We start from the raw sequence: 16000 nt of genomic DNA on the forward strand, positions 1-16000 counted from the left end.
AATACACGGAAGCAGCGACTGTTCTCGGAGCCTGGAGCCAGAGTCCCAGTCAGTGGTGGCTCGGAGACAGCAGTCGATATCAAACCACATAAAGAAGCAGACCATGACAGCTTCTAAAACCCCCCCAAACAAAAGAATCAAAATCTTTCCCAAATGAAGATACTATCCTGGAATTATCAGATAAAGAATATAAAAAAACTAATTTACAGAGTGCTTCAAGACATCAGGGATGACCTCAGAAACAAAATAAGGCAAACTGCAGAAAAAGCCAAGGAACACACTGATAAAACACTTGAAGAACTCAAAAAGATTATTCAAGAATACAGTGGAAAAATTAAATAGTTGCAAGAATCCATAGAGAGACAGCATGTAGAAATCCAAAAGATTAACAATAAAATTACAGAATTAGACAATGCAATAGGAAGTCAGAGAAGCACATTCGAGCAATTAGAATGCAGACTGGGACATCTGGAGGACCAGGGAATTAACACCAACATAGCTGAAAAAAAAATCAGATAAAAGAATTTTAAAAAATGAAGAAACCCTAAGAATCATGTGGGACTCTATCAACAAGGATAACTTCCATGTGATTGGAGTCCCAGAACAGGGAGGGAGGACAGAAAACACAGAGAAAATAGTTGAACATCTCCTGACAGAAAACTTCCCTGACATCATGAAAGACGAAAGGATATCTATCCAAGATGCTCATCGAAACCCATTTAAGATTGATCCAAAAAGAAAAACACCAAGACATATTATCATCAAACTCGCCAAAACCAAAGATAAAGAGAAAATTTTAAAAGCAGCCAGGGAGAAAAGAAAGGTCTCCTTCAAGGGAGAATCAATAAGTTCAGACTACTCAGCAGAAACCATGCAGGCAAGAAGGCAATGGGATGACATATACAGAGCACTGAAGGAGAAAAACTGCCAGCCAAGGATCATATATCCAGCAAAACTCTCTCTGAAATATGAAGGCGAAATTGAGATATTTACAGATAAACACAAGCTTAGAGAATTTGCAAAAACCAAACCAAAGCTACCAGAAATACTAAAGGAAATTGTTTGGTCAGAAAACCAATAATATCAGATACCAGCACAACACGAGGTCACAAAACAGAACATCCTGATATCAAGTCAAATAGGGACATCACAAAAACAAATTAAGATTAATTAAAAAAAATGCTCGTAACAGGGAATCATTGAAGTCAATATGTAAAAGATCACAATAATCAAAAAGAGGGACTAAATATAGGTGGCATAGAACTGCCATATGGAAAGTGATACAAGGTGATATAGAACAATACAAGTTCGGTTTTTACTTAGAAAAATAGGGGTAAATATTAAGGTAACCACAAAGAGGTATAACAACTCCATAACTCAAGATAAAAGCCAAGAAAAATGTAACGACTCAACAAACATAAAGTCAAACACTATGAAAATGAGGATCTCACAATTTACTAAGAAAAACGTCTCAGCACAAAAAAGTAAGTGGAAAAATGAAATTGTCAACAACACACATAAAAAGGCATCAAAATGACAACACTAAACACTTATTTATCTATAATTACACTGAATGTAAATGGACTAAATGCACCAATAAAGAGACAGAGAGTCTCGGACTGGATAAAGAAACACGATCCGTCTATATGCTGCCTACAAGAGACACACCTTAGACTTAGAGACACAAACAAACTAAAACTCAAAGGATGGAAAAAAATATATCAAGCAAACAATAAGCAAAAAAGAAGAGGAGTAGCAATATTAATTTCTGACAAAATAGACTTTAGACTTAAAGCCACCACAAAGGATAAAGAAAGACACTACATAATGATAAAAGGGACAATTGATCAGGAAGACATAACCATATTAAATATTTATGCACCCAATGACAGGGCTGCAAGATACATAAATCAAACTTTAACAGAACTGAAAAGTGAGATAGACACCTCCACAATTATAGTAGGAGCCTTCAACACACCACTTTCGGAGAAGGACAAGATATCCAGTAAGAAGCTCAATAGAGACACGGAAGACCTACTTACAACAATCAACCAACCTGACCTCATTGACTTATACAGAACTCTCCACCCAACTGCTGCAAAATATACTTTTTTTTCTAGAGCACATGGAACATTCTCTAGAATAGACCACATATTAGGGCATAAAACAAACCTTTGCAGAATCCAAAACATCGAAATATTACAAAGCATCTTCTCAGACCACAAGGCAATAAAACTAGAAATCAATAACAGAAAAACTAGGGAAAAGAAATCAAATACTTGGAAACTGAACAATACCCTCCTGAAAAAAGACTGGGTTATAGAAGACATCAAGGAGGGAATAAGGAAATTCATAGAATGCAACGAGAATGAAAATACTTCCTATCAAAACCTCTGGGACACAGCAAAAGCAGTGCTCAGAGGCCAATTTATATCGATAAATGCACACATACAAAAAGAAGAAAGAGCCAAAATCAGAGAACTGTCCCTACAACTTGAACAAATAGAAAGTGAGCAACAAAAGAATCCATCAGGCACCAGAAGAAAACAAATAATAAAAATTAGAGCTGAACTAAATGAATTAGAGAACAGAAAAACAATTGAAAGAATTAACAAAGCCAAAAGCTGGTTCTTTGAAAAAATTAACAAAATTGATAAACCATTGGCTAGACTGACTAAAGAAATACAGGAAAGGAAACAAATAACCCGAATAAGAAACGAGAAGGGCCACATCACAACAGACCCAACTGAAATTAAAGAATCATATCAGATTATTATCAAAAATTGTACTCTAACAAATTTGAAAACCTAGAAGAAATGGATGAATTCCTGGGAAAACACTACCTACCTAAACTAACACATTCAGAAGTAGAACAACTAAATAGACCCATAACAAAAAAAGAGATTGAAAAGGTAATCAAAAAACTCCCAACAAAAAAAAGCCCCGGCCCGGATGGCTTCACTGCAGAGTTCTACCAAACTTTCAGAGAAGAGTTAACACCACTACTACTAAAGGTATTTCAAAGCATAGAAAAGGACGGAATACTACCCAACTCATTCTATGACTCCACCATCTCCCTGATACCAAAACCAGGTAAAGGCATTACAAAAAAAGAATATTACAGACCTATATCCCTCATGAACACAGATGCAAAAATCTCAACAAAATTCTAGCCAATAGAATTCAACAACATATCAAAAAAATAATTCACCACAACCAAGTGGGATTTATACCAGGTATGCAAAGCTGGTTTAATATTAGAAAAACCATTAATGCAATACACCACATAAATAAAACAAAAGACAAAAACCACATGATCTTATCAATTGATGCAGAAAAGGCATTTGACAAAGTCCAACACCCATTTATGATAAAAACTCTCACCAAAATAGGAATTGAAGGAAAATTCTTCAACATAATAAAGGGCATCTATGCAAAGCCAACAGCCAACATCACTCTAAATGGAGAGAACCTGAAAGCATTTCCCTTGAGAACGGGAACCAGACAAGGATGCCCTTTATCACCCCTCTTATTCAACATCGTGTTGGAAGTCCTAGCCAGGGCAATTAGGCTAGACAAAGAAATAAAGGGCATCCGGATTGGCAAAGAGGAAGTAAAATTATCTCTACTTGCAGATGACATGATCTTATACACAGAAAACCCCAATGAATCCACCAGAAATCTACTGAAACTAATGGATGAGTTTGGCAGAGTCTCAGGTTATGAGATAAACATACAAAAATCACTTGGATTCCTCTACATCAACAAAAAGAGCATCAAAGAGGAAATAACCAAATCGATACCATTCACAGTAGCCCCCAAGAAGAGAAAATACTTAGGAATAAATCTTACCAAGGATGTAAAAGACCTATACAAAGAAAACTACAAAGCTCTACCAGAAGAAATTCAAAAGGACATACTTAAGTGGAAAAACATACCTTGCTCATGGATAGGAAGACTTAACATAGTAAAAATGTCTATTCTACCAAAAGCCATCTATACATACAATGCACTTCCGATCCAAATTCCAATGTCATTTTTTAAGGTGATAGAGAAACAAATCACCAACTTCATATGGAAGGGAAAGAAGCCTCAGATAAGCAAAGCATTACTGAAAAAGAAGAAGAAAGTGGGAGGCCTCACTCTACCTGATTTCAGAAGTTATTATACAGCCACAGTAGTCAAAACAGCCTGGTATTGGTACAACAACAGGCACATAGACCAGTGGAACAGAATTGAGAACCCAGATATAAATCCATCCACATACGAGCAGCTGATGTTTGACAAAGGACCAGTGTCAGTTAATTGGGGAAAAGATAGATAGTCTTTTTAACAAATTGTGCTGGCATAACTGGATATCCATTTGCAAAAAAATGAAACAGGACCCATACCTCACACCAAGCACAAAAACTAACTCCAAGTGGATCAAAGACCTAAACATAAAGACTAAAACGATAAAGATCATGGAAGAAAAAATAGGGACAACCCTAGGAGCCCTAATACAAGGCATAAACAGAATACAAAACATTACCAAAAATGATGAAGAGAAACCAGATAACTGGGAGCTCCTAAAAATCAAACACCTGTGCTCATCTAAAGACTTCACCAAAAGAGTAGAAAGACCACCTACAGACTGGGAAAGAATTTTCAGCTATGACATCTCCGACCAGCGCCTGATCTCTAAAATCTACATGATTCTGTCAAAACTCAACCACAAAAAGACAAACAACCCAATCAAGAAGTGGGCAAAGGATACGAACACACACTTCACTAAAGAAGATATTCAGGCAGCTAACAGATACATGAGAAAATGCTCTCGATCATTAGCCATTAGAGAAATGCAAATTACAACTACGATGAGATTCCATCTCACTCCAACAAGGCTGGCATTAATCCAAAAAACACAAAATAATAAATGTTGGAGAGGCTGCGGAGAGATTGGAGCTCTTATACACTGCTGGTGGGAATGTCAAATGGTACAACCACTTTGGAAATCTATCTGGCGATATCTTAAGCAGTTAGAAATAGAACTACCATACAATCCAGAAATCCCACTCCTCGGAATATACCCTAGAGAAATAAGAGCCTTCACACAAACAAATATATGCACACCCATGTTTATTGCAGCTCTGTTTACAATAGCAAAAAGTTGGAAGCAACCAAGGTGTCCATCAACGGATGAATGGGTAAATAAATTGTGGTATATTCACACAATGGAATACTACGCATCGATAAAGAGTAGTGACGATTCTATGAAACATTCCATAACATGGTGGAACCTGGAAGGCATTATGCTGAGCGAAATTAGTCAGAGGCAAAAGGACAAATATTGTATAAGACCACTATTATAAGATCTTGAGAAATAGTATAAACTGAGAAGAACACATACTTCTGTGGTTACGAGGGGGGGAGGGAGGGAGGGTGGGAGAGGGTTTTTTACTGAAGAACTGCTTTAGGTGAAGGGAAGGACAATACTCAATACATGGAAGGTCAGCTCAACTGGACTGGACCAAAAGCAAAGAAGTTTCTGGGATAAAGTGAATGCTTCAAAGGTCAGCGGAGCGACTGCAGGGGTTTGGGGACCATGGTTTAAGGGGACTTCTAAGTCAATTGGCAAAATAATTCTATTATGAAAACATTCTGCATCCCACTTTGAAATGTGGCATCTGGGGTCTTAAATGCTAACAAGCGGCTATCTAGGATGCATCAATTGGTCTCAACCCATCTGGAGCAAAGGAGAATGAAGAACACCAAGGCCACACGACAACTAAGGGCCCAAGAGACAGAAAGGGCCACATGAACCAGAGACCTACATCACCCTGAGACCAGAAGAACTAGTTGGTGCCCGGCCACAATCGATGACTGCCCTGACAGGGAGCACAACAGAGAACCCCTGAGGGAGGAGGATATCAGTGGGATGCAGACCCCAAATTCTCATAAAAAGACCATACTTAATGGTCTGACTGAGACTAGAGGAATCCCGGCAGTCATGGTCCCCAAACCTTCTGTTGGCACAGGACAGGAACCATCCCCGAAGACTACTCATCAGACATGAAAGGGACTGGACAGTGGGTAGGTGAGAGATGCTGATGAAGAGTGAGCTAATTATATCAAGTGGTCACTAGAGACTGTGTTGGCATCTCCTGTCTGGAGGGGGGATGAGAGGATAGAGAGAGTTGGAAGCTGGCAAAATTGTCACGAAAGGAGAAACTGGAAGGGCTGACTCATTAGGGGGAGAGCAAGTGGGAGTATGGAGTAAGGTGTATATAAAGTTAAATGTGACAGTCTGACTTGATTTGTAAACGTTCACTTGAAGCTCAATAAAAGTTAATAAAAATGTATATATATATGCCAAGTAATAAGATTTTTGAAGGAAATATTCCCAAAAGTGCAACTCTAGTTCTTCCTGGGAAGAAATTTTCAAATGAGGCTCTTCAGGCACGTTTCACATTAATTGAGGTTTTCTTACATTGCTTTATTTTACACAGATATTATTTTCACAGACACTAGTGTTAAAATGACAAAAACAAAACAACAAAAAAAGCAGAGCTAAGAAACAATAAAACAAAACATTTTGACCTAATACATGTTCCCAAATATAAATTTCAATACTTGAATTCAAATGTTCTATTTTCTATTAAAAAGTTAGTGTTGTAACTCATTATGAGTAGAAAGAAACAAAACGAACATATTCCTACAGTTATATATCCTTATCACAGAAAACTTCTAGGGACATTTGAATTCGCCTTTTGTGTGGTCCTAAGTCCTGGTGTTCACGGTCCTCAGAGCCAAAATCCCACCCCAATTATACTGCAGTGACCTCATATGAAGTGAACAGATAATTAACCTTGAACTAAAGCCTCAGGCAGAAGGGGAGGGGAACCTGAAACTCAGAAGACACACAGGACTGGTGAGGTAATTAAGCAGCCTTGGTGATAGAACACTCCACCATTCCAGAATGAAAGTGTCTGTTGAGGGCAGACACAGAATTGTCCTTTGCTTCCTCTTACTCCATGTATAAGAACCCATACAGTGAAGAAACGGGAGAAAACGTGCCCCATCCTACTCCTACTGTGCCTATTGGGGTCTTTCCACTTCATGCCTGACTGCCAGTAGTAACCAAAGGAAAGATAAATCTCTGTGAATTTTGATAACATTGATATATTTTGATAAATTTACTCAATTCTTCTGATGTCCTCAGAAAGAGGAAATTTTAACATCGTCATCTGTATCCATGGAAGAAGACTCTGCTAACTGGTGAGACTATTATCCACCCAATTTGTTTTTAGGAGAGAAACAATGAGAGAATGTTCTGAGAATCCAAGGTGTTTCTTGACCATCCCACTGAATGTGCAGACCACACTTGTTTTGTTTAAATGAAAGCTGGGGCAGGGCGGGAGGGGAGGGAGAAAAATTGTTACAAATGATACCTTTGTAAATGTGAGAATGAGGAAGAAGTGGACATTGACGAACTCACTGTATTGTCTCAGGCAAGACCACTGTCATGGTTGTAGTTTATAGGGAGAGAGAAGATGCTCCTTCACAGCAGCCGTTACTCTCTACTTGCTAGTAATTAGGTGAGAAGTGACAACCTGGACGTCGCAAATTTTACTAAAAACCTTTCTATTTGACATCAACTAGAAAAGATGCCATCCTAGTGTGATACTAAGGTAGGCCTTTTCCCCTATTCTGCCTAGGGCCTTCTTCGTATTATTTTTAACCACCTTCACAAACCTACGCTTTTCTTTTTATTTTATTGTATTTTATTTGTCATGAAGGTCAAGAGCATATTTATCAAATGACTTTTGGAAGCAGTCAGTAGAAAAGAGAAAGATTGTGTTAATCACTTTACATGCGGAACATATCCTAAACCGCCTACCTGTAAAACCAAACCCATTGCGATCTAATCGATTCCAACTCAGAGGAACCCTGTAGGACACAGTAGATTTGCCCCATAGGGTTTCCAAGGGAAGCAGACTATCTCATCTTGCTCCCGTGGAGCTGGTGGGCTAGCACCATCAACCTTTCAATTAGCAGCAGAGCACTGTGCCACCAGGGCTGAAAACCCCTACACCTGCCTAGTAATCTCCTAAGGCATGGGAGGTGATAAAACTTTTCTTGCTTCCTGGACAGACGCACTTTTGTTGCATCCTCTGCCTTTTTCTAAACTGCCTTTAATGCCAATCATATTTCAATTTGCCGTAATATCACAAGAAAAAAAAATACAGTTGCACACAAATACATTCATACTCACGGCAACCCCATTCATGTTAGGGTTGAACTATTCTCCATAGGATTTTCAGTGGCTGGTTTATTGCAAGTAGATTATCAAGTTTTTCTTCTGAGGTAGCTTTCTGTGTACTCAAACCACCAACCTTTTGGGTAGCAGCCCAGCACATTAACTGCTTCCATTTACAATAAGAAAATGGAGCTATACTGTATAATGCTATTTTCCTGGGACTTTTCTGATCAACTTCGCTCCAAACTGAATCAAGCCATGTTAAGGGCAAAGCAAAAGTGAATATAACCAGAAGATCCAGACTACTGAGTTCATATCTGAGTGGAATAATTATCTGTGTTATCTTTATTTCCACAGACAATAATCAGCATGCCTGAGAAACTAGCCAACACGACGATCATAATGGAATTCTTGCTCGTGGGATTCCCTGATGACTGGATGCTACAGAGAATGTATGCCGCCCTCTTCTTCCTCATTTACCTCACAGCACTGATGGGGAACCTCCTCATTGTCACCCTCACCACCACTGATGGGCGTCTCCATTCTCCCATGTATTTCTTCCTGAAGAATTTGTCCTTGATTGATATCTGCTACATCTCTGTCACTGTCCCCAAGTCCATCATGAACTCTCTGACTAAGAGTCATTCTATCTCCTTCCTAGGATGTGCCTCACAAATTTTTTTTTTCATTTTTTTTGCTGGCACAGAGTATGCCCTCCTTATAGTCATGTCCTATGACCGCTATATCGCCATCTGCCATCCTTTGCACTATGAGACCACTATGAATAGAGGCGCCTGTGTGCAGATGGTGACTGCATCGTGGCTCTGCGGATGTGTCTATGGATCTATCCACGCAGCAGGTACATTCTCTGTCAATTTCTGTGAACCTAAAATAGTGCACCAGTTCTTCTGTGACGTTCCATCACTGCTTACACTTGCTTGTCCTGGGGAACAAATTCTAGAATATGCGTTTATAATTGCCAGCTTTTCCTTTGCCTTTTTATGCTTCCTTTTCATGATTGCCTCATATGTTCACATTTTCTCAGCTGTCTTAAGGATTCCATCTGCTCAAGGCAAGTTCAAAACTGTCTCCACCTGCATGCCCCACCTCACTGTGGTGGTCTTGTTCCTCTTTTCTGGCCTTGTTACATATTTAGGTACAAACTATAAATCTACATCATCACCGAATCTGCTCATGTCTGTATTATACTCTATGTTACCTCCCAGCTTGAATCCTGTTATATATAGCCTGAGGAATGAGGATATGAAATTAGCCCTAGGCAAATTAATGGGTGGTAAAATGTTGCCGAAGACATAAGTATTCTGCTATCTTTAAAATATTTGGAGTGCATTTTCTCTTAAGTCAAAAGAAGTTTTAAAAATGTATTTTGACCATCTATATCTTTGGAACACAAAAAATATCTTCAAGTTTAAAAATTCTCCTCCATATTGACTTGGGACAGCCTTGTCACTTTGATTTTTAGTGATTTTTTTGCTTTACTTTTCAGCATTACATTTATTTAAAAATATACATTTCTTTTATCACGTTGACATTTAATTTGGCCCAAAGGTTTTGAAAAAGTGAGTTGAGGGGAATTGGAGGAAGGAGATGAAACAGTCATAAATAGTTCTTTGTGTAGCATCTACTGTAGAATAAAGTGTTGTGTAACTCTGCCATGCAACTATACACACACACACACACACACACACATATATATATAGAGGCCCTGGTGGCATAGTGGTTAAGAGCTCAGCTGCCAACCAAAAGTTTGGCAGTTCAAATTACCATCTACTCCTTGGAAATCCTATGAGCTATGAGGCAGTTCTATTCTGTCCTATATGGTCAGAACCGACGGCACTTAACAACAACGTGTATGTATATATATGGCATGGACACTTAATAAAGGCAGATGGGTATGTTAACATTACTATAGCCTCCATGTCTCCTGTCACAGCTACACTAGACTCTATATTCTTTAGTCAAAATCAGACCCACTGATTTTTATATTCTTTTCTTGGAAGGTTGTGGAGCATCTAGAAACACACAATGCAGTGAATAATCCTTACTTTAAGGTTATTCTGGTGGTTTCATCTCCTTCTTTGCCATTGTGAGACACTTCCTCTTTACATTATCATATATTATTTCTTCAAAGTTAACATACGATCAATTTTCTGTCACTGTATTTTACAACTTTCCTATAGCAGTACAAAATAGGAGTAAGGAGAATCCTTTGGCTGTCTTACTATTCTACACATTTTTCTTATCATCATAATTTTTCTTATTTTAGAATTTAAAAATAAATAATAATTTCACCCACTCGAGTTTCTGGAATTGTTATAGATAAACACTTAAAATTTATAAAAATACTTATGTAGCTACAATCATAAGGAGCCCTTACGGTGCAATGAGTAAGCACTCGGCTGTTAACTGGAAGGTCACAGGTTTGAATTCACCAACTGCTCCACAAGAGAAAAAACCTGGAGATCTGATCCTGTAAGGATTATAGTCTAGAAAACCCTTAGGACAATTTCAAGGCACACAACAGCTACAATCACAGATCAGTCGTAATCCATAAGGGCGATGATTCAAATTAATAAATATTAACAGTTACCATTAAGTGACTCTGACTCAAGGTGACCCCATGTGCATCACAGTAGAAGTGTGCTCTGTAAGATTTTCAGAGGCTAATTTTTCAGAAGTAGATTACCAAGCCTTTCTTCTCAGGTGCCTCTGCGTGAACTTGAACCTCCAAACTTTTGGTTAGCAGTGGAACACTTAACTGTTTGCACCAACTAAGGGTTCCTCTTACCTCATAAACAGTACTAAATGCTCCAAGTTTCATGAAGTTAGAAACTCTTTTTTCCTTCTATTTCTCTATTTACTTACCTCCTCTTTCTGCCACTATACCCACTCTCCTGTCCTGCTTTTGATGAAGTTAGAATAAGATAGGTGGCTTCTGTCTATGTTTGCCTTAGCCAACTGAACTGAGTTCTCGAAAATGGACTGTGTTCTTTCTCTGGAATATGTTCTTCTCCCAAACCCCCCAAGATCTCTGGCGGCTCCATTAGTGGCTATCTATTCCTTTAATTTTCTCACCTATGCTTACATTGTATAACTGTCTGTTTTTAAGTAATTAGTTACATTGCTAAGTATTTGTTGTAGAATAGTATCAGGTGACATTTTATTAAAATAGTTGGTATTAATTTTTCTTATTGAATAAAATTAATGTTATTTTCTTCAATACTATAAATATGTATATGTGAAAAATAACTGTGGCCTTTTAAGGAAAATGAACACTGTCTTAATTCTTTTTTACTCACCATCAGCACTGACCAATAGACATATAATGCAAAACACATTTGTAATTTTAAATTTTCTACTCACTAGCTAGAAACCTGGTGGTGCAGTGGTGAAAGCACTGGGCTGCTAACTGAAAGGTCACCAGTTCTACTATGCAGGAGAAAGATGTGCAGACTAGGAAACCCTGTGGGGCAGTTCTGCTTCTGTAAAGATGTGCAGACTTGGAAGCCCCATGGAACAGTTCTACTCTGTCCTGTACTGTCGTTATAAGTCATAATCAACTCGATGGCAGTGGGTTTGCTTGGTTTTTTTTAGTTTTTAGTGCCCCCCCAAAAAACCCAAAACCCATTGCCATCGAGTCATTTCTGACTCATAGTGACCCTATAGGACAGAGTAGAACCACACAGTGTTTCCACGGAGCGCCTGGTGGATTCAAACTGCTGAACTTTTGGTTAGTAGACATATTCTTGACCACTACCACACCAGGATTTCCAGATTTTTTGTAGCTAGCTAAAAAAAAAAAAGAAGCAAAGTCAATCTTTATTAATTTATTGATTTAAACAAATACAAATAAAAATATTATTTTAGCATACAATGCATAGAACATTATTTCAGATGTTTTATATATTTTTCATACTAATTTTTTCAATGACACAAGTTAGATCATTTTTGTTGAATGATGGATGTACCCAAAAGTTAACATCGCTCTAATTTTGATCAATTAAATACAACATTGCGATCAATTCTTATTTTATTATTATGATTCCTATATATTTACCTATCTGTTTTTATATTTACATATTTTATCCTTCTACATTCTATTTTTTATCTAGTTATTTTATTTTATTATTTTTTAAATAATTTTTATTGTGCTTTAAGTGAAAATTTACAAATCAAGTCAATCTCTCACACAAAAACCCATCTACACCTTACTACACACTCCCAATTACTCTCCCCCGCTCTCTCTTTTTGTGTCCATTCCGTCAGCTTCTAACCCCCTCGACCCTCTCATCCCCCCTCCAGGCAGGAGATGCCAACATAGTCTCAAGTGTCCACCTGATCCAAGAAGCTCATTCCTCACCAGCATCCCTCTCCAGGCCATTGGCCAGTCCAATACATGTGTGAAGAGTTGGCTTCGGGAATGGTTCCTGCCCTGGGCCAACAGAAGGTCTGGGGGCCATGACCACCGGGGTCCTTCCACTCTCAGTCAGACCATTAAGTCTGTTCTTATGAGAATTTGGGGTCTGCATCCCACTGCTCTCCTGCTCCCTCAGGGGTTCTCTATTGTGTTCCTTGTCAGGGCAGTCATTGGTTGTAGCCGGGCACCATCTAGTTCTTCTGGTCTCAGGATGATGTAGTCTCTGGTTCATGTGGCCCTTTCTGTCTCTTGGGCTCGTAATTGCCTTGTGTCTTTGATGCTGTTCATTCTCCTTTGATCCAGGTGGGTTGAGACCAATTACATCTTAGATATCTGCTCGCTAGCCTTTAAGACCCCAGATGCCACTCTTCAAAGTGGGATGCAGAATGTTTTGTTAATAGATTTTATTATGCCCATTGACTTAGATGTCCCCTGAAACCATAGTCCCCAGACCCCTGCCCCTGCTACGGTGGGCTTTGAAGCATTCAGTTTATTCAGGAAACTTCTTTGCTTTTGGTTTAGTCCAATTGTGCTGACCTCCTCTGTATTGTGTGCTGTCTTTCACTTCACCTAAAGTAGTTTTTATCTACTATGTTATTAGTGAACACCCCTCTCCCACTCTCCCTCCCTCCCCCCCTCGTAACCACAAAAGAATATTTTCTTCTCAGTTTAAACTATTTCTCAAGTTCTTATAAGACTAGTCTTATACATTACTTGTCCTTTTGCAACTGACTAATTTCACTCAGCATAATGCCTTCCAGGTTCCTCCATGTTATGAAATGTTTCACAGATTCATCACTGTTCTTTATCGATGTGTAGTATTCCATTGTGTGAATATACCATAATTTATTTATCCATTCATCCATTGATGGGCACCTTGGTTGCTTCCATCTTTTTGCTATTGTAAACAGTGTTGGAATGAACATGGGTGTGCATATATCTGTTCGCGTAAAGGCTCTTATTTGTCTGTGATGTATTCCAAGGAGTGGGATTGCTGGATCATATGGTAGTTCTATTTCTAACTTTTTTTAAGGAAGTGCCAAATCGATTTCCAAAGTGGTTGTTCCATTTGACATTCCCACCAGCAGTGTAGAAGTGTTCCAATCTCTCCACAGCCTCTCCAACATTTATTATTTCGTGATTTTTGGATTCATGCCAGCCTTGTTGGAGTGAGATGAAATCTCATTGTAATTTTGATCTGCATTTCTCTAATGGCTAATGATCGTGAACATGTCCTCATATATCTGTTAGCTACCTGAATGTCTTCTTTAGTGAAGTATTTATTCATATCTTTTGCCCATTTTTTAATTGGGTTATTTGTCTTTTTGCAGTTGAGTTTTTGCAGTATCATATATTTTAGAGATCAGGCACAGATCAGAAACGTCATAGCTAAAAACTTTTTCCTGGTCTGTAGGTAGTCTTTTTTGGTGAAGTCTTTGGATGAGCATCAGTGTTTGATTTTTAGGAGCTCCCAGTTATCTAGTTTTTCTTCTACACTCTTTATAATGTTTTGTACACTGTTTACACCAGGCATTAGGACTCCTAACGTTGTCCCTATTTTTTCTTCCATGATCTTTATCGTTGTAGGTTTTATATTTAGGTCTTTGATCCATTTTGAGTTAGATTTTGTGCATGGAGTGAGGTATGGGTCTTGTTTCATTTTTTTGCAGGTGGATATCCAGTTATGCCAGCACCATTTGTTAAAAGGACTGTCTTTTCCCCATCTAACTGTTTTGGGGCCTTTGTCAAATATCAACTGCTCATATGTGGATGGATTTATGTCTGGATTCTAAATTCTGTTCCATTGGTACATGTATCTGTTATAGTACCAGTACCAGGTTGTTTTGACTACTGTGACAGTATAATAGGTTCTAAAATCAGATAAAGTAAGGCCTCTCACTTTGTTCTTCTTTTTTCAGTAGTGCCTTATTTTTATGGGGCCTCTTTCCCTTCCATATGAAATTGGTGATTTGTTTTTCCATCTCATTAAAGAATGTCTTTGGGATTTGGATTGGAATTGCATTAAATGTACAGATCATGGGCGGGGCCAAGATGGCTGACTAGGTAGAAGCTACCTCAGATCCCTCTTGCAAAAAAGAATCAGAAAAACTAGTGAACCGATCACATACATGACAATCTACGAACGCTGACCATCAAACACAGATCTAAAGAGTTGACCCGAGTGACAGAGACTCAGCCAGCACAAGCAGGCTGCACACTGACGTGGCTAACGAGAGAAAGAGCATCCACGGGGAAGCAGACACTGTTTTTGGAGCCTGGACCCAGCGTCCCAGTCAGAAAACCTTGGCGCCGGGCTTTGGACTGGGCACAGGGGAGTTGAGCACGGCTTCCTGAGAAGGCACAAGCACAGGATGCAGCCCTAGCCCCCAGAAGTGACCTCAGGGAAAGCCCAGCCAGTGCACGCAGGCAGCGCAGCCACGTGGCTGACAGGAGGAGAAGTCACCAGGAGGTAGCGACTGGTTTTAGAGTGTGGAGTGTGGCGTCCCAGCTGGGGAACCTTGGCACTGGGTTTTGGACTGGGAGTGGAGGAACTGACCACAGCTTCTGAGACAGCACAAGCACAGGATGCAGGCCTGACCCTCAGGGACAATCTCCACCCAGCCAACAGCACACAGGCTACCCACCCCTCGGGAATCTCAGATAAAACAGTCATCACCAAGCAAGATAAGTAACTTTGTCTATATTCCTGGGTTCTACTCTCTCCTATCTATCTGATCCTTCCCCTCCCCTTCACAGGCAGCTTCATTAACATTGGAATTTCCTGGGCCAGAGAGTGAAGTGCTCTCAGGGTTTTTTTTGTTTTTGTTTTTTGTCTTTTCCTAACCCATTCTCCTGGCCTGAGAGAAGTAGCTACAAAAAACCCAGGGACCAAAAATCCTTCCCTGACTTACCGAAATTGGAATAAAAATACAGACCAGCTCCAGCCAAGCATATGTGATCCACAGTCTTGGGCTTTCATCCCTACAGGGAACAAGGTGGCTATTATAATGCAAAGGCATTTCTGAGAGGGATCCGACTGTAATTGTTTTAGCTGATTACTGGAAAGATAAGTTTCCCAGGTCTGATATCTCTGCATATTCAACAGAGCCCTCACTGACCCACAACAGGGAACTGAGGGCTGAAGCCTCCCCCTGACCACCTAGCCTCCTGCCTTAGGGGTCTAAGGACGGTGACACCTACCAATCAGTCTGTAGAGGTACTTGCATTGGGGGCCTAAGGTACAGCTGCAGAGCCCACCCACCAAAGTTCTTTAGGAATAGAGACACACCTACCTCACTGGCACGTGGGGGAAGCCTGTCAGC

The 16000-nt window shown here is 39.4% G+C and overlaps 1 protein-coding gene across 1 annotated transcript; it reads left to right on the forward strand.

The window, feature by feature from the left end:
- The first annotated feature begins 8608 nt into the window (after positions 1–8608).
- On the forward strand, positions 8609–9556 carry LOC126068290 (olfactory receptor 14A16-like). The gene has a single exon (XM_049870766.1). The coding sequence runs from the start codon at positions 8609–8611 to the stop codon at positions 9554–9556; it is 948 nt and encodes a 315-aa protein (XP_049726723.1).
- The last annotated feature ends 6444 nt before the right edge of the window (positions 9557–16000 follow it).

The sequence above is a fragment of the Elephas maximus genome, chromosome 2 (assembly GCF_024166365.1).
Source record: "Elephas maximus indicus isolate mEleMax1 chromosome 2, mEleMax1 primary haplotype, whole genome shotgun sequence".
Classification (NCBI taxonomy): domain Eukaryota; kingdom Metazoa; phylum Chordata; class Mammalia; order Proboscidea; family Elephantidae; genus Elephas; species Elephas maximus.